Source organism: Anguilla rostrata, chromosome 1 (assembly GCF_018555375.3).
Source record: "Anguilla rostrata isolate EN2019 chromosome 1, ASM1855537v3, whole genome shotgun sequence".
NCBI classification, from domain to species: Eukaryota; Metazoa; Chordata; class Actinopteri; order Anguilliformes; family Anguillidae; genus Anguilla; species Anguilla rostrata.
The window spans coordinates 15,680,570-15,708,256 of record NC_057933.1 but is presented as its reverse complement, the minus strand read 5'-3'; the positions used below and the strand labels follow the sequence as shown (position 1 = coordinate 15,708,256).

The 27,687-nt window shown below is 43.0% G+C and overlaps 1 protein-coding gene across 2 annotated transcripts; it reads left to right on the top strand.

Moving 5' to 3' along the window:
• The first annotated feature begins 845 nt into the window (after positions 1-845).
• Positions 846-10,983, top strand: LOC135249383 (protein LBH-like). 2 transcript variants are annotated; one of them, XM_064324987.1, is made up of 4 exons: positions 846-1,104; positions 6,218-6,323; positions 7,105-7,306; positions 9,457-10,983. In XM_064324987.1, exons 2-4 carry the CDS (start codon positions 6,237-6,239, stop codon positions 9,525-9,527), a joined length of 360 nt encoding a protein of 119 aa, XP_064181057.1. In that variant the 5' UTR covers positions 846-1,104; positions 6,218-6,236; the 3' UTR covers positions 9,528-10,983. The 2 variants fall into 2 exon arrangements, with proteins under 2 accessions (XP_064181057.1, XP_064181047.1); XM_064324977.1 differs by having other exon boundaries at positions 854-1,104; positions 6,236-6,323.
• Positions 10,984-27,687: the final 16,704 nt, after the last annotated feature.

The following is a 27,687-nucleotide window of genomic DNA, read 5'->3' as shown; positions in this document are numbered from 1 at the left end:
GTTGAACAGTAAATTATACCAGCACAAATCATCATGCTTTATTGGTCTTGTTGCTTATGATATAAATTTTTGTAAGATGCCCATTAATTTGAATCATAGTAATAAACCGAGCACTCATCTTGGTGAGTGTCATAAATATTTGGGCTTAAATAATATTTTTTATTATGCAAGGCAGTGGCTCTACTCCTACCACAGAAGCCAGTGCCATCACCCTGACATGCTCAGATATGTTTTATTCAGCAAATTCATTGTCATTCTGATGCTGAAATGTCAGCACAGTATTGATCTGTCAAAGTCCTACAGGGCAGAAAATCATCCCAAAAGATAGCATTTTGCCACACAATATAGGACATTAACCAGCTGCACACAGTGGAAGGCTTCAGTGGCATAAGTTGGGTCATTTTTTATCAATTAATCTTTTAACAAAGAAAAATTTTATATTTATCTAACTGGAAAAAATACCTGTTAGAGACTTGAAGATCACCTATATTAATGGTTTATTTATTAATGCTTTATAAGTTTACTTGAAATAGAATGACTCTGGGCTTAGATGATAACTTCGCACGATTTCAACGAGACGTAAATTTTAAATAAATAAATAAATTTTAACTGAATAAATCAGGTCTAATTTAGTGGATATCCTGTTCATAGACTACGATCTCTACTGTACACGAAATGCACTACTTCCATATAGTCCTGATCCTGCGCATTGGCCACAGGTCTTTGAGAGTCCTTAAAACAATCACGTCAGAGTATTCCACAACAGTGATGTAACACTATGCGATGTGTTTCCAGCAGGGCTCCATGCGTTCTTTGGCCACGGATCAGATGGGTTTATAAAAGGGCCAAGGCTCAATCAGTCTGCGCCTCCCATTTGGTGTCTTCATATTGCCCCACACACATACACATACACACGCCCTCTCTCACTGTCTCTCTCTATCTCTCTGCGCTTCGTGCAGTAGCTGTTAACTCCACTGGGAAGCTCACAGCTCACGGGCAGATAGTCGCATCAGGAAACGCTCTAAACCGGGAAGAACGCCACGCAATTGCTTCTGACCGGAATACTACAGCTCACGAAACAAACGAAATACACATTTCAAAAAGGTAAGTGCTGGAGATGCTCATTTAGCAGAATGTCTGTCCGCGCGTGCTATAGAAAGTACAAGTTATAAGTTTGTAGAGCGTGTAGCGCTTGTGCTAGGAATTGGTTGGAATGTGTCTGAATTTTGAAAGAGTGTTAATTGTTAATACTCCTAATGAACCCCCATAAAGCGTATAATTTTCCAGTCAGTAATGCCGAGACATAAGTTGATGGGTTTTCCGCAGTTAACGAACAGATAAACACGGGTGCCAACCAATAAATCGATATTCATGGTAGTATATAACATCAAGCTGTGGAATGCCATTTACTACTGTTTTATAATCTGAAGGCTATATCTAAATAAGTTTTCAGATTTTCCGTCAAATTAAGTCAACCTAAAGCACGACGAATGTTTTGGTATGCATTACTTCAGTGAAGAATATCATGTATTTCAAATTTGAATGTAGCCAACGCCTGCCCCATCCTTTTCTAGTAATTGTATATATTTTAATTTACCAGAAGATTGAGCATTACCTGTGAGCAGTCTGTCGTACTCTCAGTGCGATTAAAACGCAGCAGCGCATTCGTTTCAAATTTATTCAAGTGGCTTATGTTAATATCCTTTTGCGTGCATTTAAATTGACGTCTGTTCAACCCTATTTGCATGTGCTCATACCTAATAAAGAGCTTTGGAGGCATATTACTGAAACAAAATGTTGACATAGAATATAGTCTATCCGTAGCGGATCTAATGTTCCTTCTTTAAACCTTTAATGTAAGTATCAAACTGAGATTTAAAGCTCCATTAAAGCATTCGATGCATGGTTAAATACAGCCATTAAAGAATTAACCTGTGTGGGATTTCAGCGGAATAAAATGTATGTATGTGTGATCCATGTAAACCATTATGTAAGGGTCGCAACAACAGGTGCATATTATTTCTATTTTTGTAATTTTTGTACATTTTCAATAAGGTTTTTTTGTTTGTGTGTGTGTGTGCTTGTATTTGTGTGTGTGTGTGTGTGCTTGTATTTGTGTGTGTGTGTGTGTGTGTGTGTGTGTGTGTGTGCGCGTGTGTGCTTCTGTGTACGAGCACGCTTGCATGAAAGTGTATGTGAGCTTGTATGGACAAGGTGAGCTGCATGTCCTCTGATGGAGGCTTCAATAATTCAGGAACAGTTTATTCCTTTTCAACAGCTTTGCCCTTCGTGCCACCCATTTAGCATTAATTCAAAAAAGCACAGCACTGAAATCTGCCTTTGCAATACCACTATGGAATAATCTGAAAGCCAGACTGAGTTATTTATGAGGGGTATGCTCAGAAACATCCTCACTTTATTCTTCCCTATCAAAGGTGAGCTTTTCCCACACCTCTTCATTGATTGGCTTCGTGAGCCTTCGTGAGGCTATTTTGCAACTGTGTTCAACAAGGGCACTCCCCACAGTGCTCTCCAACCCTTGTCTTCAGTTGGGCAACAAACTCACACAGGTTACATTCAACAAAGTTATAGTTTTGCAAATCCCAACAGGTCACAAGGAGTTATAGATTTGCAAATCCCAACAGGTCACAACAAACCGTACATTCGTAATCCTTGGCTGGAATCCAAAAGCAATTTAACAGTGTCTTGGTCTATAGATAAAATGTAGCTGCTCCTGTGTGTGGCTCCCTGTGTCTGACCTCTTCTTATCCCCCCTCTCTGTCTCAGTGTGTGGAGGCTCTCTCCTCTCCCAGCCTGAATATCCCCCCCCTGGAGAGCAGTAAGACTGTTCCGGTTCCTCAGTGCTGCTTAAACATCTCATTAGTTCCAATGATGGCCATTAAATTGCTCTTCTTAAATGGCTTGTGCTTGCTACTGCCATGAGGGTGCAGAGAGCCTGTCTTTTCTCTCTCTCTCCCTCTGGAGCATTAAAAACTACGCTTGCGACTAATAGAGATGTACATCTTCTCAAAGGGGGCAAGGAGAGAAAAAGAGAACAAGAGAACATTAATGCACTCAGTACTGATTTTTTTTACCAAACAAAATGCCAGTTGACGATAAATAAACGTTTGAAATTGAAAATATCATGATACTATCCCCTTTGCCTCCCCCCCCCGCCCACCCTTTACCTCAATCTCAGGTGGATTAGTCAGTGTGGTGTTCTATCAGGAAGTGGTTGGCATATTGAAACTTGTCTGCTGATATCCTAGTCCAATACCTGGTTTGCTTAGAAACCTTGCATTCAGAAAGTGACCTCGCCTCTGTGCATTCAGTCCATTTGACATAATTCCGTATTGAGCTTCACTGACGAGTGGGACATAATCAACACGTGGATTCGTAATAGATATACCTTATATATACCGTTTTCATGGACATTAACATTAGTCGATGTACCAATGGCATATACCATCAGAAGAATGTCTTTTGAATACCCTACTGTGAGAAAATCTTCATGCGGGTACAAGCAGAGGAATGGTACAAAGCGCTATGGGTTCATTTTATGCTTTTATGTCCTCATCTGTGGCGGCAGGATGAGGATGGGACAGAGACGTCTCACTATCAAACCACTTTATCTGTGTCAGTTTTGGCCTCTACAAAGAAACAATCACCTTTTGACACTGCAGTAAAGCACTCAAACAATCAAAGGCATCACGTTTTAACTGCCTGTTTCCATAGCAACTTAGAGGAATAGTGCACATATAGTGAATAGTACAGTGTTCTAATGGAGTACAAGTTGGAAAACCTTTTGGACAATAGCGAGAGTAATCAAGCTGCCCACAGACTCCCGGCCAAAGCTCTTTCTGTGACAGCAATTGTCTGTAATGGAAGTTTTCAAATGAGTATAATTAGGGAAGTGTCTAAAATATGATTTATGCCATACCTGTACTGTCTTCATGTCGTATAGCCTTACAGAAGACGGCGAAGCCCACTGCATACCTGATCTGCGTATATAATATAATCCAATCCATGCAGGCAATTCATCGCAATCCACTAGGTGGCAATGCTTTGGGATTCCACTCAAATGATAACCCCGATAAAGATTAAATTAATGAGCATGTTTATTTCAGCTACCTTTTTTATTTGTAAGTTTTGATTTCTTCTTAGTTTTGAAAGATGTTGAGCTCTATATGAAAAGTTCTGTATAAAGTTTTAATATTTCAGTTACTATGTGTGAAACTGATGGACCTCTTAACACTTGTGGTTAGAATGCTACAGATGAACAAATTCAATCATTTAACAGGTCTTTAGATATTTTCTCGTCATTTCGTTTTAAATTATAAAATGCTATTTTCTTGTCTAGAAAAGACTAGTGTTTACTAGGAGACCTGGAGATTTTTAAACAAATATTTCTCTTGTTTTATTTGTGAACAAATCACATTTTTAAGCTACTGCCACCCAATGAAATGTATGGCACTGCACCTCTCATTTGCATGCAGTAAAGGAATCTGGGTAATGAATTGTTTGGTCCTCGTCAAGCTTCAAGGCAGCCCTTGCTTTGCATGACCACATCACCCTAGATCCCTTTTTATGTGAAATTAACACATTCCGGAAGAATAAACCGGGTATAATTAATGTGCATGTGGGAATCCACAATGCCTACAGTTTTAAGAACACATAACTCACTGAATTTTAATTGGCTGAAATCTGAAAAATGTTATTGTAGCCTTGGTTACCCTTGTTCAACATTTGTGTTGGATGTGTCTGGATTGGAAAAATGCTAAAGCAGCCAAAAATCTTAAAAACCAATTAAAATAAATAAAACTAATGTACTGACTCTTAGAATATTGCATTTCAGACTTAGCCTCTATTGTTAACATTTGACTACTACTTCTTGCAGAATACCAAAATCCCCATGAGCACACCAGCATACTCTAGGCAGTTGCTCTCAAGAAGACATGCTGCTTAGGTTGAGGTTCTTGATGTTTTGGAAACTGGCTTCACAATGCACTGTGTGAAATTTACATATGAGACTGTCTGGAAGCACACGACTAATAGTATAAAAAAAATGAATTTCCCTTTCAAAACACTTTTAAATTCAAGAATGGTGTGGAGAAATCATGGAAGGAATTGAAATGTTTGTTCAGGTGGTGCTAAATATGTACTTTGGTTGTCAACAGCAAGATGAAACAGACACGAACTGACAGATCTAAGGAATATTTTTTCAAACCAAACCTTCTGTTCATTTTCTTCTTTTTTCAAGTTTCAGTTCATAACAGAATTTTGATTCAATACAATAAGACAATTAAAAGATAGCAAATAACATAACATAGCACCACTTGGAGATTTAGAAAGTAAGTACTATACACATGTTAATTTACCCAGTGTTTCAAAACACCAGAGGTGGAGTTTTTTAAGTACCATTCTAAGAATTGTAACTTTCCTGTCTGTTATACAGGAGAATTCATTATTTGTTACGTTGGATATGTCGGTTCATTCCCTCAAAATATATAAATGTTTAATTATTTATTATAATATAGCTAAATTTGAGCCACTGTATTTAACCCCATGGTTTATGTGACACATAATTGCGAAGAGATTTGAATGGTATAAAAAACACATTGCAGCAAGTCAGGTTGACCTTTGCTGTACTAACCTATGCTCTGTTAACTCCTATCCCCCTGCCTGTTTTTAACTGAAATCCTTGCGATCTTAACTGTGTATTTTTCCTTACTTTGAGTTAGGAAAAGGTCTGGTCCTATGTGTGCCAGTGCACATTTTATTTAGGTTAACACAGCCATTCCTAAATGAACTCCTTTCCTTCTCGCACCAGCAAAGGCACTTTGTGGAAGTGAATTTAAAACATTATGTTGATGCCTCTTGGAATTGTGGGAATACCACTTGTAATATCAACATTGATAGTAGAAAAAAGCAAGTATGCATCATGTGTTGAAAGTCTTTCCATCACTTTGACAGAACTTTTTTGGAACAGCATATTTCATAATCTAAGTGGACTGTTTTCCAATGTCTTGTTTATTTGAAACTGGGATTGTACCAAAGCACTTGTGCACTTGTTTAGTGTGTTCGGTCTTTAAAAATGTGTGTGATAATATTAAGGTCACAGCTGTTTTTAAATCTTTTTTATCATTTACAAATGTGCTCCATCGCTCAGGATAATAGTTTCACTGATGAATTCTCTTCATGAATGTTCCATCACTAGTTGACTTACATTCTGCAGGATGACAGAAGTGATGAACACTTGTGAGCCAGGCATGGAGGACTTTGGTGTGACCGCTGCCACAGGAAACCAAAGCATCTCCTTCCAGGTGAGTTTTTCTATTCGGTCTGTCTCAAAAGCGCGCACACGCGCACGCACGCACACACACACACTCACACACGCACACACACACACACACACAAACACACTCACACATACATCTACACATGCACACACAGACATAAATTTCCAACCCTGCACTACTTGTTCAGAGAAAGTAAAAAAAAATCACTACATACCTCAGTATAATATTTCAGTAAAAATACTGAAGACCCGTTGTCATTCCTTCCTTCCCTGCCAGTAGTTCTGTATGACTAGAACTGGATTGGTTTCTGACTGCTTTTTGATTACTTCCATCTGCATTTTCCCTCAATTCTTCTCTCTTGCACAGAAATTCACATTTTGTTCATTATTTCACTGGGATTAATTTGATCTTATCTAAGGGGGCACAAAGCACATTTGTCATTTGAAAGGTCACATTTTTGTATAAAATTATCATAGCATATTATTATTTCATCAAGCACATGAAACCCCTTATATTGCCTTGGTGAATGGTGTCATATTCATCCTCAGAATAAATTAAACTTCTCATTTATTGCTCAGCACATCCTTTGCATTTGCTTCCATCAAGGGGATGCAGATGTCTACACCTTTCCATCTGGCAGACTCTTGAAAAGTCCAAATGTAGATTCCAACATTTAATTTATGCTTTATTCAGTCTGGCGAAGATAGTACCTGTTGGCTATATTGATCACCTTGTTTGCTTGAGAGCTTTGAAAGCTCAGTCAGGCATTTGTCAGTGTGTTGAGTGTGTTGCCTCCTATGTTCAGATCTTTCCGGACTCCCATGAGAGGTATCCCAAGCTGTCGAAGCGTCTGCCGTCCATCGTGGTGGAGCCCACAGAGAGCGGGGAGGTTGAGAGCGGGGAGCTCCGCTGGCCCCCCGATGACCTGAGCTCAACGGACATCCCTGGGGAGACCCCGCCCCCCAGCTGCAGCCAGGCCTCACCCCCAAAACACAACCAGATGACAGGTACACGACGCCTCACCCAGAGCACAGAGGGGAACTGAGACAGATAGGAACTGGGCGATGCTGCTGTGCCCTTGACCAACGTTCCTCATTCGCAGATGTAACAGGAAAAAATAACCGTGTGGCAGGAGCTCCCGGGTGGCTTGGTGCTCGCCACAGCTGCAGGTTGAGCCTGAATGCTTAAATTTATATAGTTCAAGTCTGCCCAGTGGGAGTTTTTGGCATGGCCATACAATTGGCCTTGCCTTGTTGGGGCAGATAGGCTTGAGTCAACCAGGTTTGTTCTGTCTACCACTGCGTTAGTGTCCCTTGTAATCTTCAGGACACCAGTGGTCATTAATGAGATGTGTGCCTCTCCTTTATTGACTAAAAAAAGCAAGGCAACGTTTCAACCCAACAGGGTCTTCATCAGGCAAATGCAAAATCCATTTGCCTGATGAAGACCCTGTTGGGTTGTAACGTTGCCATGCTTTATTTAGTCAATAAAGTATTGGGAGCTGTAATCCAGTGTGCGGATATCCATTTTCTTTCAATCTTCACATGTACTTTTATCCTGCACCTGGCCAAATACTGGTTGGATGTGCACACAGCTACTCTACTGTGCATATGTGCCTCTCCTACAATCAGTCTTAGTTATCCTGTAGTATTCTGTGACTTGTAGCGTGGTGCATCACAGGTGAGTGTATTGGAGGAGGGCTTCAGCTGCAGTACACTCTTCTTGGAGGACATAACGGTGAAATTACAGCGTAGTACACGTGGGTGAAAATGAGGAACATACAGTAATTGTAAGAACCATAAACACTGAATAATGATTGCTTGATACTGTTTTAAATGCCAGTGTGCTGTTACTGAGCAATAATTGGCCAGTATGAGGACCACCTGCTTCTTTTGGAATTTTCTATGCTGTCAGACATCTGCGGGAGTTTCATCACCAACATTGCAGCTGAAAGATTGCTCTTTTGTGCTACAAATACTCTAGTCAAGTGATCTGGAAACTGTCAGACAGCACATACCACATGTTCAAATTATCTTTCAGAACAAGGTTACCGGTTCCTCCTTGGCTTCTGATATATATTTTGTCCTGTCAGATATATGTAACACACATTCATAACTGGTACTGAAAAGGCAGTACATTGCCCTGGCATTGGAAATGTAAATGCAGAGCATCTTACATAGAGTGTTTAACTCTGAATCAAAACCCATTACCCTCCACAGTTCCATGGTGAGATAATAGCTTAGTTAAAGTGACTGAAAATAGTTAAAATAACCATAAATTATCACAGAGGGATGTATCCACTGCACATCCACCAAATGTCTATTCAATATAATTTCAATAACTATGATAACACATCTCAAGTCAGACATTAACTCCGTATTGAAAAAAAAAACATTAGGATTGTACAGGCGTGGTCAGAACTGCTTCGCCACCCCACCTCCCCCTCACCTCTTCCCGAAACATACCATCCACAAGTAAACGAACATGCATGGCTAAAGTGGCTACATTTATCTATCGAGAATATCAGAAGGCTTCAAGGCTGCAAGTGCAATCGGGCAAATACAGCTGTATATGTATGAGCCTAGAGAGGAGCCTCAACTGGCTGAACTGGGAACAGCCCCAGCGCATTTCAGGAATTTGGCTAATCCAAGAAGTCTCTGGTTATCATTTTAAAAGCTGTCCTGTTTTGTGAAATGGCCACTGCACAAGTGAATGTTCGCACTGAACATGCCAGTGTAACCATAGCTTTTGAAAAACGCCACCCATTTTTTCTGAATTGCATAATTCTTAGGAAACTTCAAAAATGGCATCATAACAGTGGAGTGAAGCGCATCCATGCTGTATGGTAACAGCAACAGCACAGTTACCAGCAGCCAGTCGGATGGATTTATGAGCTGCTATGGCTCTCCATAAGAAGGTATTTTTCCTCTGGCAGTGCGAGGAGATGGGATGTGAATGTCTTGAAACAGACTCTCCATCCCACTGCAGTCTGATTAATTTATCAGTCAGGAATGACATGTGTAGAGTGAAGGTGACAGACCAGCCACCAGTGCAGGAATATCTCTATGAAGAGTACAGACCTTGGTCCTGGGGCAATGCCCCCCCTCCCACCTCTGTCCTAAATTGTGACATGGCCTGTCTGTCTCTCTTCCCCCAGATACGGAGCTGAGTCAGGACAGCGAGGACAGCCCGGAAGAGGGCGGGGCTGTGGGCGGGGACTCCAACTGATACGTATGGCCACCATCCCTCCAGCTTTCACTGTGAATGTCTCCAGACAGGCAGAAGCAAGGGAGAGAGCCCGGGGTGTGGTGGGACAGACCTCCATCCTGCTCCTGGCCCAGACCCCAGTGGGTAGATCCCTGTTCCTCTTGGTGGTGCACAGCTCTGTAAAACTGTCTTAAATAGCTCACTTGTGCCAAACTCTGGTGGTAGCTAGCTACAAATAGTTTGTATGAACATCTGGTTGTTGTTGGTTTTATTATTATTTAAATGCGTATGTCTAGAATCCATCTATTTGATACCCTTTTTCAGCTTTGTTTTTTTTTCAAAATTTCTTTGTTTATAGCCATTAATTGCTTTAATATATACACACAGATTTATATTCACAATCGTGTATGTTGTGTACACTGACATTTTTAAAACTATCTGCCTCTGATACTGATCTAGAATGCTCCAGGTGCTTCTCCTTTACCAACCTGCTTCTGGGGCGTAGAATATGTGTGTCGCCTTGTTTGCTCTCATTGTTGTGGTTTATTGCAGAATGCCTGCTGATTTCTGCCATTTAAAAAAACGTACCGCTCTGTATACATCAGATTTTTTAAAAAGCAGTATTTTAAAATATTTTACGTACTATTAATTTAAAACACATTCCAAAATATTAAGCACAAATCTATAATCAAATTCAGAAGAAAAAAAACTTTCTAAAATGTGTCATTCTTCCAATTGGCTTGAATATAGCATTGTGTTACACTGGACTGCAACAGAGTAGGTAATTGTGTTGAAATGACAAGAACTGGAAGGTGTAAGCAGGGATTGAATAAGATGTATATTCAATTATATTAATATAATATGGAGGGGTAGGCAGTATGTAACTTTGATTTGATATCGGTCCTTGCACAAGAGCAGTCTGTCTACTGCACGATATTTGCTTCCAGCTTTGCAACACACAAGCTTCTCATTTGCTGTAGCCGCTGCCATCTGTGGTCCTGCAGAGTTGCCTATGTTAGCCACATTTTGTGTCAGTATGCATTTGACCCACAAGTCTTTACTCCCGGATTGGAAATAGACTTTGCTCACTAAAGGCGTGTTATCTGTGCTGGCGAGTCTGAAAAGTGTGCCTTCTGTTCTTGGGTGTTGTTTAGCTTTGGAGAGACTTGGAGAGACAGAGGGCAATAGTAATAATGATAAAGACTAATATTAACCACATAAGTAATAACTTCTCTTTGTATTATAGCAAAGTACATGTGCATAATGTAATAATTCACTTAAGTCTTATTTGATATTGGATATAAATGCATTTTCTTTCTTTGTCACTGAATATATAAATTAGGATATTTTTGATTTGTATTAAAAAATATATATTACAGTGTCGACCAATATGAATTGTACAAACACCCTACTCAATATCTGTATATGTTGCTATAAAATGAGGATAACTTTATAATAAACTCTAGTGTTGAATAGAGTTGGTGGCGATGTAAGTTTATTTCTGCTTGTGGATTTATGGAAGTACGTGTTTTTCAAACCGAGTTCATGGGTGTGCGGACAGGATTGCGCTGACAGCGCTGTGTGCTTCTACATGGAAGGCCTCCAGGTATGCTGCTCCACTCGGCAGACCCGCGAGACTTTTCTCTGGGGACACCCTGCAAGAGCGGCGCCGTCACAAGTCTCCAGCACTCGCGGGCACATGCCCCGGCGTCCCAATCAAACCTGACATTCGCAATTTTTAGGTGAAAAGATTTATTTTTCTTTGAAAGCAGGCATGTTATTGCGTTTAGCTGCGGGCATGGCGCCCGTGATGAACACCGTGCCACGGTGGCAGGGCCACGGCAGCTGTCGCTAACGGGCTCCTGATGCCCGTGGTTCTGCCCGTAGCGGGTGTGCATGCCAGGCACTGCAGTCCTGGGGGCGGGTCTCCTGAGTCCTCTCGTGGAGAGGTGCTGCATCTTTCCGTCCCTGAGGAGGAAGAGCAGCTGCTTGGCCTCCCTCCACTCTACCCTGCTCAAGCCTTTTTACTCTCGAAAGGTCAGATCCGGACGGTTCGCCCAGGCTGGGGGTTCTGCATGTCTTTTTGTCTTGCCTTGCCCCCCCTTCCTCATGACAGCCCTGTGAAAGCACTTTGCTGGAGGAAACAGGGTCGCTCTTGGGAATTGACAGGCCAATGTGGTGCAGATGCAGGAGCAAAGAGATTGGACAGCTGATTCAGGAAATCCTTGAAATGTCAGATTTTTTCCCCCCTCCCAAGAAAAATAAGAAAGCTAACATGGCCTCGTGAGTGCTTTCTGCAACAACAACTGCACAAACCTACAAAAATAACTGAGAAACAGTAATCCAGATGGGAGTAGGTGTCTCCCTGGGGGTCTTTCAGAATCAAAGCCAGCTGACCCCATTCCACTTCTGCCTCTCTCTAGATAAAAGCAACAGACACAGGTGAGTCTCACTGATGTAAGAGTGGCCATGAATTATTCAGTTCAGCGGGACTCAAAGGTCACCATCCTCTTCAGCTAGACACATGTGCGGGAAATATGAGGCAATCTTCTGGGCCCAAAAAAATAAATTACTATCTTGTGGAGGTGACAGCAACAGGCACAGGTGGCATCAGGCAGAATGCTCTGTTGTGCTGGCCTGTTTCGGCTTTTATTTGCAGTACATAAAATCCATTGGGCTAAAGGTGATTTTATTCAAAACATGTAAAGAAGATTTCTTGCATGAGAGGTTAAACATCCAAACAGAAATGTCACAGAAGACTAGCGCTCAACTGCAGCGCTGACTTTGAGCACCACAAGTTGATGCTGTAAGTCATTATATCAGAGATGACTGCATTAAATCCGTAAAGGCGTAGGCTTCAATCTCAAAAGCCACAAACTGTGCATTTCTTTTGCTATAATGCTGAAACATAGTTGTGCATGTTCTAACAATGCCACCCTTAGCTGGCCCTGCTGTCTCCTCTTGATGCAGTCTTAGTAAGGCAACAACACCACTAAGGCCAAAATAAGACTGTGGGACAGTTCAAGCTGTGGAAAAGGTGTGCTTTATTGCCCAGATATTTCCAGTTTATCAGCTAGTCAAACCTTTTAGCAGATTGAAACAGGGATTTCATTAACCAATGCCATGTGATTAGCACGACCCCAATCCTGCTTAGCTGCCACTTGTTAGATAAGGCCTGATGTAGCCATGGTGAAAAGTTACACTAAATGTCTTCCATAACACGCACTGTGTACTGTTCTTTTTCATATTGAACTGTTTTTACAGTTACAGCATGTCTCCATTTCAGCAGCCATTATTATTTAAAGGATTTTTCTGCCATTACAAACTCTAAATTGTGAAGTCTCCACCGCGCTCCTTTTGTCCACAGAATAACCTTTCCAAATGCTTTAATCTTTTGACGTCACACTCCTGTACTGTCACCATGGCAATCACTTGTCATGCGGACATCACATCTATGATTTATGCTTTGTATATAAACCACTTGACCTAATTGAGCTGCTTTCATGATTTTCACTGCAATCATTATCATAAATATCATCATCATTATTATTACTATCAGGGATACAATTACAATTTCACATGTGTATTTTTTACCCTTTGATTTTTTTTCTCTCTCTCCATTTTCAAGTACAAAGACTACGCAAAATTATACAAGCACTTACAAACCTATTTATATAAAAGTGCCTTTTGATGGGGAGCCATTAGGTAAGGCACGTTAGGTTGGATGTTTTTCAGCTGTTAAAAGGGACTTTGTTTTTGCCGGAGCTACACCATGTACACCACTTTTATCTCTTCTCCCTGCTGGCTTCAAACAGGGCCTTTCAAAGGCCCGTCGTGATGTGGCATGGCAGACGTCCCTGCCTTCCCCTCCTTTCATGAGCGCCACCGTCTCCGATCAGATGTGTACGCCACCGTTCCCAATTAATTACAGCCCCCCTCTCAATCAATAACCGCAAGCTGGCCCTAAATAAAAAGAACGGAACTGTCAGGTCTTCAATGGAAGCTAAGCGGGCTGCTCGCTTGCAAGGTCACACTTCTCAACCGCTGGCCCCATTACAATAGCAGAAAACCTGCAGGCGCTTGTGCTCGCCGTCTGTTTTGCTCTGAGGATGAATAAACAGAACAAGACCCACATCGCAGGTCCTCCACCCCAACTCCCTCTCGGTTGACCCCAGACAGAGGGAAGAGTGGAGAACCGCGCAGGGAGAAACGGTGCAATGCGGGAGCTGGCAGGAGGCTGGGGCTCAAAACGAAACGGAGCCGATTCATTGACCCTTTGTCATGGCCTGCTGTTCAGGTGAGCTGGCTTATGTTGCCTTCCTGCTCCACCGGTGCCCCTTATGCGGAAACCGAGGGCCTCGCAGGTGCGGACCGGGCAGGGCTGTCACAGGTTTAAGCTTCAGGCGGGTCATTAGCCGGCTATAAATAGGTGTCTGCAATGGCAGGACACAGCTGCCTATGCGCTGCCAGGGGTAGGGTGGGTTTAAGCCAGCCGGGGTTTCTCAGGTTACATTAGTTCCTCATAGCCATGCGCTAGGTGCCCACAGGCTATCAGTGAACGATGCACCTCTCCTCTGTCTGGCACAAGCTCTCCTGCAGTGTGGCCTGTAGCATCATCACTGGCTCAGCGTGAGTGCATTGGAGAGGTGCACATGCTTCAACTGTCGTATGCCTTGCAGATGGTACCTTTCGAAGCACAAGTATTGATTCCAAATTTGAGAGAAAGGAATATGGGGCACACGCAGTTGAATATGCCCAAAAAGTGGTTAAATGATTGGCAAAATGACACGTCCCAAAGCTTCTTACATTCATTTTGCAACTCCAGCCGCCCTCCACATGGCAAGTGTTGCTTGTAATATCTTGTGATTATCCTTCTATAGTTGTAAACCCATAAACCTTCTGAGCATCCCCTCTGTCTGTTGTCCTCCGCTTTCTCCCTATCTGCATAAAAAATATTAAAGGAGGGAGAGAGATTGTCAGTTGTCCATCGAAAAAAAAAGGGAAATAGGAAAACTTGCTTTATAAATGATAATGATGATGTTGATGATGCAGAACTTGATGAAGTAAAACTTAATTTCATAATACTGCAATGCATTTTATGATATAATAAGACATTAATACACTAGTAGTCTTGCCAACATTTCTTTTGGACAGTTTTCCTTATTATCCTTTTTTTTCTTTTGCTTTTTTGCTGGCTGTGCAGCGTGGTTTTAATGCATTTGTACATATTTTATCAGCTCAGAGATGGCAAATGGCAGACAGCAGGGGGCAATATAGTGAGGTAGAAATACAATTGTTTGCTGTGGGAGGTGGTATCACAGGGGGTAACAGAGTATGGGAGTACTCTAGTGAAATGTTTCTTTAGATACAAGACAGCCACCTTAATCCCAGCTAGCTCACATTTTGTCAGCTAACATAATTAAATTCCACATTCAACAGGTTGAAAAGCTTTGTAAAAGGAAAGTCCAGATATTTGAATGGAATGAGACCTCTTGCAGATACAAATAATTCATGCACCTCTCAAAACATATTATGTTCCTTTCTCTAAGTCCATGCATAGACTACTTAATAAAACACAACCTTCTACTTCAATCATTTTCTGGGTTACTCAAGTGTATTCCTTGACTGATCTGCTTTTTCCAGTGATTCTATCATCTGTGACTGTTCTCTGCTGTGTAAGCCCCCCCCCCCCTCCCACCCAATGCCCCACTCCCCTGAGATACCAACAGGAATGATGGTGATGGAAGTGATTGAACTACCATCACATTTAGACAAGAGAATAGGTAGAATGTTTGGAGGGAAACAAATTTGAATCTGTGTTCCTCAGAGACAGAGAGAAGTGTGCAATGAAAGGTTCCCCACAGTACTTTTCTGGAACTGTTGTGGCATTGCAGCAGAACCTTGATTTGCTCAAATTGAACCTTCCGTGCTGGGCACAGTGGGCAGTAAATGTCATTTCATTTTTAGCCATTTCAAGGACAAAAAGGCATGAAGTCATCACAATGCGAAATTTCCCCATATTGTGATTGCATGGTTGTATTTTTTTTTTCCACTTGAAAAATTATGTACAGGAGAAATGGCAAAGCATTCGTGGGAAGTGCTGTTGCTGGTACAGACCACTATAGGACGCTTATGCATTCGATCATGCATGCAGGGTGTTCACCGAGCTCTAATGAAAGGGGACCGCTCTTCTCTTAGCCCAGCAACTGAGAATGATTGATTGCACACATCCACTCCCAGAAAGCTCTATTTTTATCACAAAGCAAGAATTAATGACAATTGGGATTGTTTGCGAGAAGAAAGATTTACAGTAAACTTAATTCAGAAAAGACAAATGCCTTCACACGATCGTAAAAGACAATGTTGTTTTTTCATAATTGGAAAAGCAGACAAGCCTCTTTGTGTGTTCTCTGTAGCCTTTGAAAAAGCCCCAGGGGTTTCTCCTGTGAGCTGCACAGACTCAGTCAGTGAAACCCAAAATCCCCATGGTGTGTAGAAGGAGACTTTAACCTTCTCTGTGACCCACCAGGGGAGGAGAGAGAAGGGCAGAGGTGGGTCTATAGGAAAGGGCTCACAGGTAGCCCAGATGTATTGTCTCCCTCTGCCCATAGCCATGCATATTTTTACATAAATTATTTCCAAATATGATTCATGTTTACTTCAATTTTGTTCAATCCTATGATTTCTATAATGTGTTGTAGTTAAGTGGTCCTGTATTAAGGCATATTTACTATGGATGGGGTTGCACCTTAGCTAGGGCAGGGTAGAGCTTGCCTCTCTGGAAACAGGTGAAAGGGTAGTGGTGTCAAACGGTGAGGAGGTGGAGCCAAGAAGTGAGCGCATGAACGGATGCCATCACGGAGAAGAATGATCTTTACCACCCCCGTCCCTTTGGGTTTGAGTTCTAAGGTTCACAGTGTAATTAACTAAGTGTCTAAATGAACTCAGCCTCTTAAAAAAACATTAAACAACAAATTGGCTGATGCTGGCATGACTATAGGGAGCTGGCCCAGTGTTTATCCCAGGTGGGGGCCTGTTCACCTTTCCTCTATGCTGCACTCTAAACATTAGAATCGGACATATTGACATTCACTTTTTTGCATGCATTAGCTTAGGTTATTGACAGAGATCGACAGAGATAGCAGTACTTTCCATAGACAAACGTGGCTTAGGTAGATTCTTACTACTATTCTAACAAGCTTGGTATTTGTTCTTCTTTCAGGTCTCCATTGGAAAAATATGTTTTTGTCCAATTTACATTGTTCCTCAATTTGAATCATGCAGTTGCATACTCAAGGTAGCAGGCTTCAAACCATGGACCAAAACTTAAGGGTTACCTGAGTGGGAGGATGAGAAGGGGGGGGGGGGTGGGGGGGTTCAGCATTGAATTTGCTTCTCCGGTCCCCAGGTGAGTGCTACGGTCAGGTGGGGTCGAGGGTGACGGTGTGGGTAGAGGGTGCGTTAGGGTCAGGGGTTGAGAGAGTGACGCTGAGTGTGGGATTCTCAGGTGTCCCGGTCAAACTCTTTCCAGCACCAGGGAAAACAGAGCTGATGTTACACCGCCATGCATCTTTAAAGAGGCAGCGTAGTCCTCCCAACCTGGCCCTCGCCTGCCCCATTTAAACAGGCCTTTCAGCATTGCTGCTTCCTGGGCTGGCTCACGTTACCACACCTCCAGGTGAGGTTGGCCCAGGTGTGAGTTACGAGGCCCTGCTGATTACCAATGCCCAGGAGATGCAGACACCAGGTGGCACATCACCAACTTTCCTTGGCATTTGTCTTATTTTCCTGAGAATGCTCCAAACTCATGGACTCAATACACTGTCTTACCAAATATTGTTTTCCTCTGAGTTTCTGCAGCTGTTTTGTGTCTCAGTTGTTCATTTAAAAGGAAATTAACTGACATATTTATTTCTCGCAATCTCTCCCCAGATTTTGCACATAGAGTACGCATCCTTCTGTTCCTGATGATAATAAATGCAGAGCTGACAGAAGCCATCTCTGTCTGTGAAAGAAATGCTGTCACATACAGACCGCACAGGTCAGCCATTCATTACCGCAGGTCATGGTTCCTTTCAAAGCATTGTGTGTGTATAGATTGGACTCAGCTCACGAACGCAAGTGCAAACACGCATACACACGCACACACACACACACACACACACACACACATATGCAGGCAAACATGCACGCACACAGATTGTCAATAGAAATACTCATAATCATACTCGTATATGCAATATATTCATCATCCAGTGGACCATTCAGACCATTAAAATATACATACACCAGAGAGCATAAAGTGTGCTACCATCGCAGTTCCCGCGGTTCAAATCTGGTCCTCGCATCTGTCCTGGGGGGGGAGGGAAATTTCTGCCTGCCCTGCAGCTCATCGGAGGCACAGTTTTCACCCGCTGGGACCATAAAGCACACGCTGAGTCAAAGTTCAAACAGCACTCCTGCCATCTTCCAGCTGTCTCACTGAAATCGTGGCTGATATTTTGGGGGTGGAAATGTCATGCTGTGCTGTTTTCTGCACCTCCTGTGCCCAGCGGAGTAGGACCCCAGCCGGCTACACCACTCTCAGAGAAGGCGTGCGGTTTTCCGCGCCACGATGCGATGACTCTTCGGAAAACTATCGTACAGTGTTCAAAAACTTTCCCCAGAGTTAAATTTGTTACTTTTCCAGATGGTCATCAAAACATTGGGTTGCCTGGCATGGATAATGAGGATAATTCCAATGTCAAATGGTTTGCCATGTTTGTTCTTTCTTTCCATAATGACTCCGCATTGGGTTCCTGTTAGTGTTAGCATCAGGTGCACACGCAGTGCAGATTTATATAGAAGAATAATCACCACACACAAAGCACTGAGTGCTTGCTCGGGTTGTTAATGCCAAGGATCTCCCATCTTTTTCAAGAAGGAGAGTGGGCATTCTAAACTCTGAGTAGCTTTTTCACTTTATTCAGTCAGGGGGAAAGCAGAGAGGATTACAGATAGAGATGGTATCACAACACAGACAGTATTGTGGTGGGGAATTGAACCCCTGGCCACCCAGTGTATTCATATATGGGTTGGCCTCCCCGTGGGCCATGTGACACTGTTTCCGCTAATGTCACATACAGTACAGTGTGTTAGTGTATATATTGCATATAATGCCTTCTATATTCCATTCACATGTACCCTGCATAAGCAATTTCAAACCTTGTGGATTTGCAGCATCTGATCTCAGATGTTTTTCTAACTTTGCTGCCTACCTTGATAGTTTCTTTTTCAGGGTTGCTTTGGGGGGTGGGGGAGGGGTGGAGTTGCAGTTCTGAGACCTCATATTCCTCTCAGGGTCTATCTTGTCACAACTATGCTGATGCCAAGCAACTTAATTTTTCTTTCCCTAACTCTGACACACTGGTCACATTTCAGTTTGCCTCTCAAGGTAGGAGGCAAACCAGCCTGTGAAGCTCAGCCTGGCTGAAATGGAATGGTACAGTATGCTTCCCAGTCAAGCTTCCCTTGCTTGACTTTTCACTCATCCTGGACCGTACCTTGTGGTGACCTCTTCATCTGCGCAGAATCTAGGAGTGGTGCTGGACAACCTCCCTGAGAAAATCATAGTGGTATATCAGATGTGCGGTTTCTTCCTTTACAGCGTTTGGATGCTCTCATCACCACCTACTCAACCTCTCCATTCTGAAACTTCTATGAGCCTGGACTTTCCCCCGGGTCACTTCCTCTGCCACATCTCCTGTCTGTCCTGGCCCCCCAGTGTTGGAAAGATTTTTCTACTGCACCTGGGACAACAGAATCCTTTTCTTCTGGCATGGACTGAAGACCATCTCTTCAGTCTGCCTCTTGGCTCCCCTGACCCTCTTTAGCTATCCTCTTTGTTTTCTTTTTGTGTACAGTACTAATTGTAATTTGGTTTGGTTACATTTACATGATCTGATAAATCACTCTGGATAAGAGTGTGCACTAAGTGATGGTAATATAATGCAATGTAATGAAAAGCTGGTTCTGCTGCTCACTGACTGTAATGACTGTAAGAGAAGGGGCAGGGGTGATAGGCTCAGCTCCAATGTTCTGAGCAGAGACAGATAGTATAGTAACTGAGTTTTGTGAATAGAGATTAAACATGGTGAAAGGAAGTACTGAGGGGAGTTCTGAAGAATGACCCTGGAGAAATGACAGTGCAACTGTTGCAACTGATGCCAGGTCCATAACTCACAAAATGCCCCAGAGGGTGCGTGACATCACTGGGCCCCAGAAGCAGAGCCAGACAGGCGTTAACTGAGCCCATGAGTCTGAGAGCCCTGGAGTTGCCTTCGCTAAGAGCCACAGTCCACAGGCAGATGGGACGGAAGCGGGGACATTCAGTGAGGACATATTGGAGGGGGGCAGGGCAGACCCTCAGTTAGCAACTTACCAACACAGTACGGAGAGGAAGAAGAGCTCAGGACTCAGGATTTATCATCACCAAAAGTACCAGATACCAGAACCAGAATCATACTGCCATAACAGTACTAAGACACCGCACACACACATACACACAGACACAGACACAGACACATGCACACATGCATGCATATGCACACGTGCAAGCACACACATACATACACAACAAACAGCTTTATAATCATGCTTTGTAGTCACTTCTCTCCAAGGTGGCGGCTAATTGCCAGCCCATGTAATTCCACCTGCATGTTCCAGTCCAGCTCGGGCAGATCGCCAGTGAGCAGCACACAGAGTGGAACATGTCAAAGGTGGCAATTACACAGAGCCACCAACAGGCACAGCAGCGCACAGGAGCATCTAAAGACTGTAATCAACACTCGTCGGGATCGAACCCCTACCTGAGGCGAGGCTGGCCCCATTACAGAGTCACGACTATGTTGCTGCTGACATCATTCTCCATCCACACCTGGATTAATGCTGCTGGAAACAACACTGCTGTCAGTGACCTCAGGCCGCTGAGCCAATCACACGCACAGGAAATAGCTGCATTTGTTTTCACTGTGAGTCAAAATAAATGCCAAGATTCAATGGTCAGAAGTTCAGTGTTCTTTTTAAAACTAATTTCTTTCATTTGGCGACTTTTAAATGTTAGGGAAATATACCTTGACATGCATAAATGTCACAGATATATGCTGGCTACCCAATGCTTTGGAAAGACTAAAGGCAGGTTTGAGCCAAAGTTCTGACCTACCCACTTCTAAAGAGAAGCTGAGAGAGATGGATAGTGGACTTGTATCAGTGAAGTATCCAGGCCCAGTGCAGAGACACCACTGTTGTAGACGTAGAGGAGATCAACACATCAGACCAGATGAACTGAACGGTGAAAAGTTGAGTGTTAGCACTAGCAGTGTATGTGTACTTTAAGAGCCAAGGCACAGACAGGCCAATATATCTGAGTGGCTTAATCTCAGTAACAGATGCCCAGATGGTGCCATGTATCGCATGCAGGTTCATAGAAGCTACAGAGCCATTCGGGATAATGAAATACCTGCCTGCATTGGGGACGATTTGCCTCTGCCTGAGGCGTATCGATCTCCAATATCGCATCAACACACAGTGGCTTGTGATAAATGAGATGAGCTTCACCATGATGGGAAGCTCAGGGAGGTGTAAGAGAGGGAGAAAAAGATCTAGGCCGGGGTGTTCCCTATGCAACCCACAACACCTGTGACTGGTGCACTGTAGTATAAGTCCATGAGGAGACTGGGGTGGAGAAGAGGGAAGTAAATTATGCCCGTGTGAAGGTCCCAAGAGTAACTACCTGTCCTATTAGGGGTCCGTGGAATAGCTGATATGGACTTGTAGAGGAAGCAGAGAGACCTGAGATTTTCAAGACCATTCACAACACAGTGATTGGTTCTCTCTAGACTATGTGAAAAATAACAAGCTTAGAAGGGATAAATGGTCTGTTCTCCTTCTCAAACAGTTGTGTATGTGTGGGCTTGTGTGTCTCTGTCAGTCTGTTTGATGTTTGAGGCAGAGCTATCTAGCAGAAAAGAAACCATATTGATTGCTGTGCCCCATATTCTTGCTATAAGCCACTGACTCTGATTAGCATAAATGCAAATGACGAAGTAAGGTTGTGATGTGAGAATTACTGGGTTCTAAGTGACTTTTTTTGTCAAAAAATGGTTATATACAAATAAATGTTGTGTTCATTATTCTTTAAATGTGTGGTGTTAAAAGATGCCAAAAGTTTCAAATCTGGGTGTAATTTCAGTTTTTGTTCCAGAGATAAACCCAGTGAACTGCCAAGATCTTTCTCAGAAATGTAGAAATTGCAGACAGAACCATGCATTTCTCTGCTCTTGAGATCTCCATTTACATCAGCACATATGCATAACTGTGTCTCTGGACTTTCCAGAAAAAAAGTATTTCCCCCCACAAACACTGACAAAAAGCATAACTGTACACTTGATGGAAAAAGGACGAAGCAAACAGCTTCTCGTCAGCACAAAACCAATTCAAATCTCATGCCCCCAAAGAAACCGCAGAATCCCAACGAAATCCTCTTTTTCTGTAATACTCAAAAACTCTTGTGTTTGGACTAGAAGAGGAGCTGAATCTAGTCAGGACTATTACAGCCTGCACTGCTTGCCACTTAGAATCACGGCACCTGCCATTTGCGCTGTACCTGACGGTGGGGGGCGGGGGGGAGGGGGGGGTGGAGTGTGGGAAGCAGTGCGCAGTGGGTTCTACTCAGCAGCAGCACACCGTCAGGATGTGTGTGTGCATCTGGGCTGCCCTGTGTCATACTCCGTACGGGCAGAGAGGTGGGGGATGGGAGGGGGGTGGTTATTTTAGGACCACAGAGCACTGGCCCACTGCATGACAGTTCCCTCTGTCAGTGTGAACAACCCCAATTAGCCTTTGGGTGGCAAGAAGAAAGGCTTGACAAAACACAATTACTTTAAAGAGTCTGTCCCCTCAAAGTGGTGGAAAATGCTTATACGGTGACTACTATCGTTTGATATGTTGTTGATATTTTCTGAGCTTTTTGAGCACACAGTTAAACAGATCTGAATCTATGAAATATTACTGCACTAGAGTATATATTCACATGGCCAATCTGAGGAGACAAGCACTTTGAACAAATACCAAAAGGTGCTGTTCCTGCTAACAAGGGTCCTTTTCAAATCGCATTGTTGACTTGTTTAACAGCCGGTAAACAGCTGGATTGACTTGAGTGATTGGTTGCTGACTGTTGTGTGGACTCCTTACTGCTCATAGCAGCTTGGCCTTATTCAGTTTATAGACTGTTTCTGGGAAAAGCCAACTCCAATTTTTTTTTTTTCATACACACCTTTTTTTACGCGGATTAAGCCATCAAGATTGATCTTTCTACTGTTTGCCAGTGGAGGTCACTGACCCTGGCTGGATTCGTGGCCTTGTGTCTAAATTGCTTCTCCTTCTCATACTGTATGTCTTGTGAAGTCAAGTGCATTCCACAAACCTTTCATGACAATCTGGGGAGAGTGCAGTTCACCTCAATTACCTCTGAGCAGTGTGAAGAGAGAGAGAGAGAGGCAGGCAGGGAGAGGAAATTATACACCAAGATGGTCCCAGTTTTTGATGCCAATTTCCCATGATTCTCCTGCGCTGAGTGATCTGAAAATTGAGCTTCTGAGTTGGAGAATACGGCGTGATGCAATCACTCTGACAGGAGACACACGCGGGCGCGCAGCACACTGACACAAAGTGGAACTCACAGCCTCGTTCTCTCTGCGTGGGGAGTTCAGTGTGAAAGCACAGGGACCCCTGCAGGCAACTTCCCCCTGCAGTGACTCCTCTGACAGGTGGAGGTGAACCGTTCTTCGCACAAGCTGTGGAAATGGAAGTTTTAATGCTCCTTGCAGCTCTGCGAGGAAATAGAAATGTACTGCCCCCCCCCCCCCCCCGTCTCTTGTGCAGAAGAGAATGTTTTTGTTGCATCTGTAGGGGGTGGGACAGGATAGGATGGGGAGGGGTTTGGGGGGGGGGGGCAGGGGGGTTGAGGTGGACTCAGGGCGGCTGGGCGTTTTGGTGTTTGGACGGTGCCCTGTCCTCATTTTGCATTGTTATCTCTTTGGAGCAGTTAGCAGGCTTGCCACACTCCGTCTGGGCTTTGTCATAGAGAGGGGCACCGTGACAAGGCCTGTTTTTTCCTCCGGGCACAGCACTGAGCTGCCCTTATGCAAATCGGCTGATTTCCATACGCCTGGATCACGCAGGGAGAACAGTGTCGCGTTATCAAGAGTCTGTCAGTGCCAAGACTGTGAATGCTGTCAAAATACACAAGCCACACATTCATTATTTCTGCAGGTAGTTTTCAATGTTATTGCTGCTCAAGTGAAGGCCATTCACAGATTCTGTATGCCTTAGACCACAGGCACAGCCAAACAAGCCCGTCTACCGCAATGTCTCACCAAACATCACTGGATTCTGGGTGGGTTCTTCATCCTGCATGTGTAAAATTGTAGAGCATGTGGCAATCCAACATTCACAATTGTGAAAGTGGTTAAAAGAATCATTAGAGCTTGTCTTACGTAAGACTGGATTGCTGAAAAGTCTTTTCTCACAAAGGAATGTAAAGTATCTTCCCTCCCATTTCAAAACGTTGACAGTAAATCATTTGCATTTTCTGCATATAATTCAGTTGTGAAAAACCAATGAAAGTAGATCACTGAAAGTTTGTGAAAGTACAGCACCGTGTAAAAAATAAATGAACTCTTACAATACTTGTTAGTATTTGTTAAGAGCAAAAAACACTGAGGTTAAATTGAATAGAAATGTTTGTTCCCTCAGTCAGCTGATGATAAATGAGTCCTGAGTTGCCAAATGGCAATGACAGGAACTATGACATTTTCGGAAGTGTGCCCTTTCAAAAACAAACTACAAACACTTTTTCATTTGTATTTTCTGCGAAAGACAAATGAAAAGAGAGAATGAGAGAGAGAGACAGTCAGAGAGAAAGAGTGATAGAGAGAGAGAGAGAGAGAGAGCAGAGAGGCAGAGAGAGAGAGAGAGCAGAGAGGCAAAACAGACTGCAAAAGACTTGGGAGGTTTCATGCGAGGCAGATTAAAATTCATACATTCTAATCAGCCGTTATATTTAACCTCATCACCTGGGACCAGTAGAGATCCTGCAGGCACTTCATCACTGTCAGTGCGCCTCTCCTACCGGCAACTAGCCGCTGGGAGAAACCCCGGCACCTCCGTGCGTCCAGATGTCGACACCAACCCATTAGTTTTTACCAAGGGGTTATCATCACACTCCCCATTCTACTGGCATTTTATTTGCGCTCCAGTGCCTCAGCGAATTAGACAGAACTGAAAGAGACCTCATAGGAACTAATGGGTTTTCATGGCTGATTTGGCCGTCTCTGAAGTGCAGCGATCCTTGGACGCAGACTTTCTATTCCTATGTGTTCCTGCATCGACTGACCGCTCCCCCTCCCCCCACTCCCCCACCCACACACCCCAAATCCCACTCGTCTGAACTACCAGCAGTGGCCTTGTATCTAATCTGCTGGTGCAAATAACACACATTTCACACAGGAGCTGGGTCCACACAATAGCTGGGCAATGAAAGGAAAGTAATTTTTCCCCCAGATATTTTTGACAATGGGAAACTAATTAAAATAAAAAGGAACTGCACACAGATGTCCACTGAATCTCTCTCGGTCATAATTATTCTGGCAAGTGTGATGCTCCAGTACCCTTTAGTAAGGTGAGTCAGTTAGCATTAAACTGTATTTGAAGTGTTTGTCAGTAAATATATAGCATTTCCTTATATTTATCAGCCTCTGCCAGGTTACTCTATAAAGCATCTGGAGGAAATTAAATTGTTTGAAATTAAACACCTGGGACGCAACGAAAATGTTGAATATTATTGTAGTTGTTTAACCAACAGAAAACGTATATTGTACATTTACTCTGGATCAGAACAAAACCTTACGCTCCCATTATTAACGGCATTGTCTGTGCAGAAAGTAAACAAAGTGCACTGCAAATTATGGAGCATTATATATACAGCAACTTCATTCATTTGAGGAACAGATCATTTGGTTACGTAAACCCAATAAAAACAAATGCAACTTCCCCATTCCGCGTTTGATGTTGAAGTTTTTCCTCACATCAAAACTGATACAAAAAAGGGGAATTTAAATGGGGAATTAACCGACTATGTTCAGTACTGCATTATGTACACTCCACAGGCAAAAACCTGAAAAAAACGTGGACCTGCGCTGTTCCTTCACTGACATATTATTTATGTCCTGCACAGCTCGAGTATTGACACCTGAGCAGCAGCTACACCAAGCTCCCAAACATTCCAGCCCTCCACAGCCCATAGGAAGTCATCAGATGTCTCCTGCTGCTCATGCAAATCTCCCAGCGGCCATTTTCATAACTGACAGCCACTGCCAGGAACCTTCCCTGGGTGGAGGAGCAGCAGGCTTGGCTGTCCACGTGCTCAGTTCTTGTCTCCTGGGCACAGCGCACATTCCACCTCACACATTTACACCACAGACTCAAAAAAACAATAACAGCATGTTTTGAGAAGGGCAAGCACCACCTCCCCACACTTTTACCAGAGGACGACAAAAACATGCAGCCAAACCTTAAAATAGTGAGACATTTTGAGTTTTTTTCTTTTTTTTTACACAGCAGGCCTGCCAATCAACATTGTGGAAAGCCTGAATAGCAAGACTCTCAAAGTTACAGGCCTCCTCACTCATTAAATCCCCATATAGGCTACGCCCCTTGGGCAGCAAATGGGAGATTGAACCTTGTGTGTCTGGCAATCAACTACGTTTAATCCCATGGACATCTGGACCAGTGTCAGCAGGGAGAGCATACATAAAGCCCGTATGAGTAACAAGACCAGCAATAACAACAACAGAACCAAGCCAAGATCACTACTGGCTGCAAATTCTCCCTCTTGTCCTCTGCATGAGATCATGAAGCATGCTCCTCCCAAGCCCTCCCCCAACCCCCCCACCAGTCCTCCCCCTGCCATGCGCTGCCTGCAGAGATCGTCCCTGCATCTGCTGAAATGTCATGCGATCCAGGGAGGGCTTTCGCCTCTGACAGTCGGTCTCTGCAGTAAACACCACCGTAGCTGCCTCTGCCATGATGCCTTAATCACCAGCTCTGCCCTCTTATGTCATCTTCAGCTGTGGCTGTGTCATGATCTGCCGCTAAAGGGCCTTTTTGTGTAGAATATGTTGCATGGATGTGAAAGAAATGCATTAGGGAAAATGCTTGCTTCAAAATAAAAAAGTAATAAAATAATAATAATAATAATAATAATAATAATTAATGCTTTTTTGTAGACAAATTCAATCATTCTGATGGAGCAACTGCTTACCATTGGGTGTTTATTTTTAATAAATGTGGGCCTCAGTAAAATAGGAAATGTTGGTGAAAGTTCAAAACTTGCTTGCTTAATATTGGGCTTCCCCAGTAGAGGTTTCTTTGAAATTTAGTTCTCACAGGAATGATTTCATAATTGAAGTGACACAAATTTTTATTGCAGAATAACTGAGGGGTGATTAAAATATGGTATGACAGTTTCACATACAGCTGGGAACTTGCCTGAATCATGAAAATGATCCATATCTTAACAAGCCCAAGACTGTTACATGTGGTTATATTATACTGAGCCATAAAGCTCAACAGCAATGTATGAACCCGATGCATAAAGGATATACTTTGTCTTAAATATGAAAAACAATTCAAAGCAAAGTCTCAGCATTCCAGTAGTGGGGTGATGGTGACATCAATGCCTGAACTATAAAAAGGAGGGGTGAAGAGGGAGAAAACATTGTTGCTTGTCCCTTGGTATTTGTCAGAGGCCCAGAATAAAAGGATTAATTTGAAAATTGATGGAAATGCCAAGTATTATTTCTCAGAAAATATATATTTTTGAGCAATCACAAAGATTTTTTTCCTCTCAATATTCTGTGATGGTTCTCGTCAAATGCATAATCACACTCAAAATATTCAGCCTGGACTCTTTGATTGTCTCACTGACACGGCCCTCTTCCAGCACAGACTTCTGTGAAACATTTTTCTTTTTCTTCCTTTTCTGCATTGACATCATGTGATAATCTTGAGGGCAGCCAATCAGATTTCAGCACCAGATCTCATTGCTCCCTGAGGTTCTGTGTATCTTTTATTTAAAATTTGC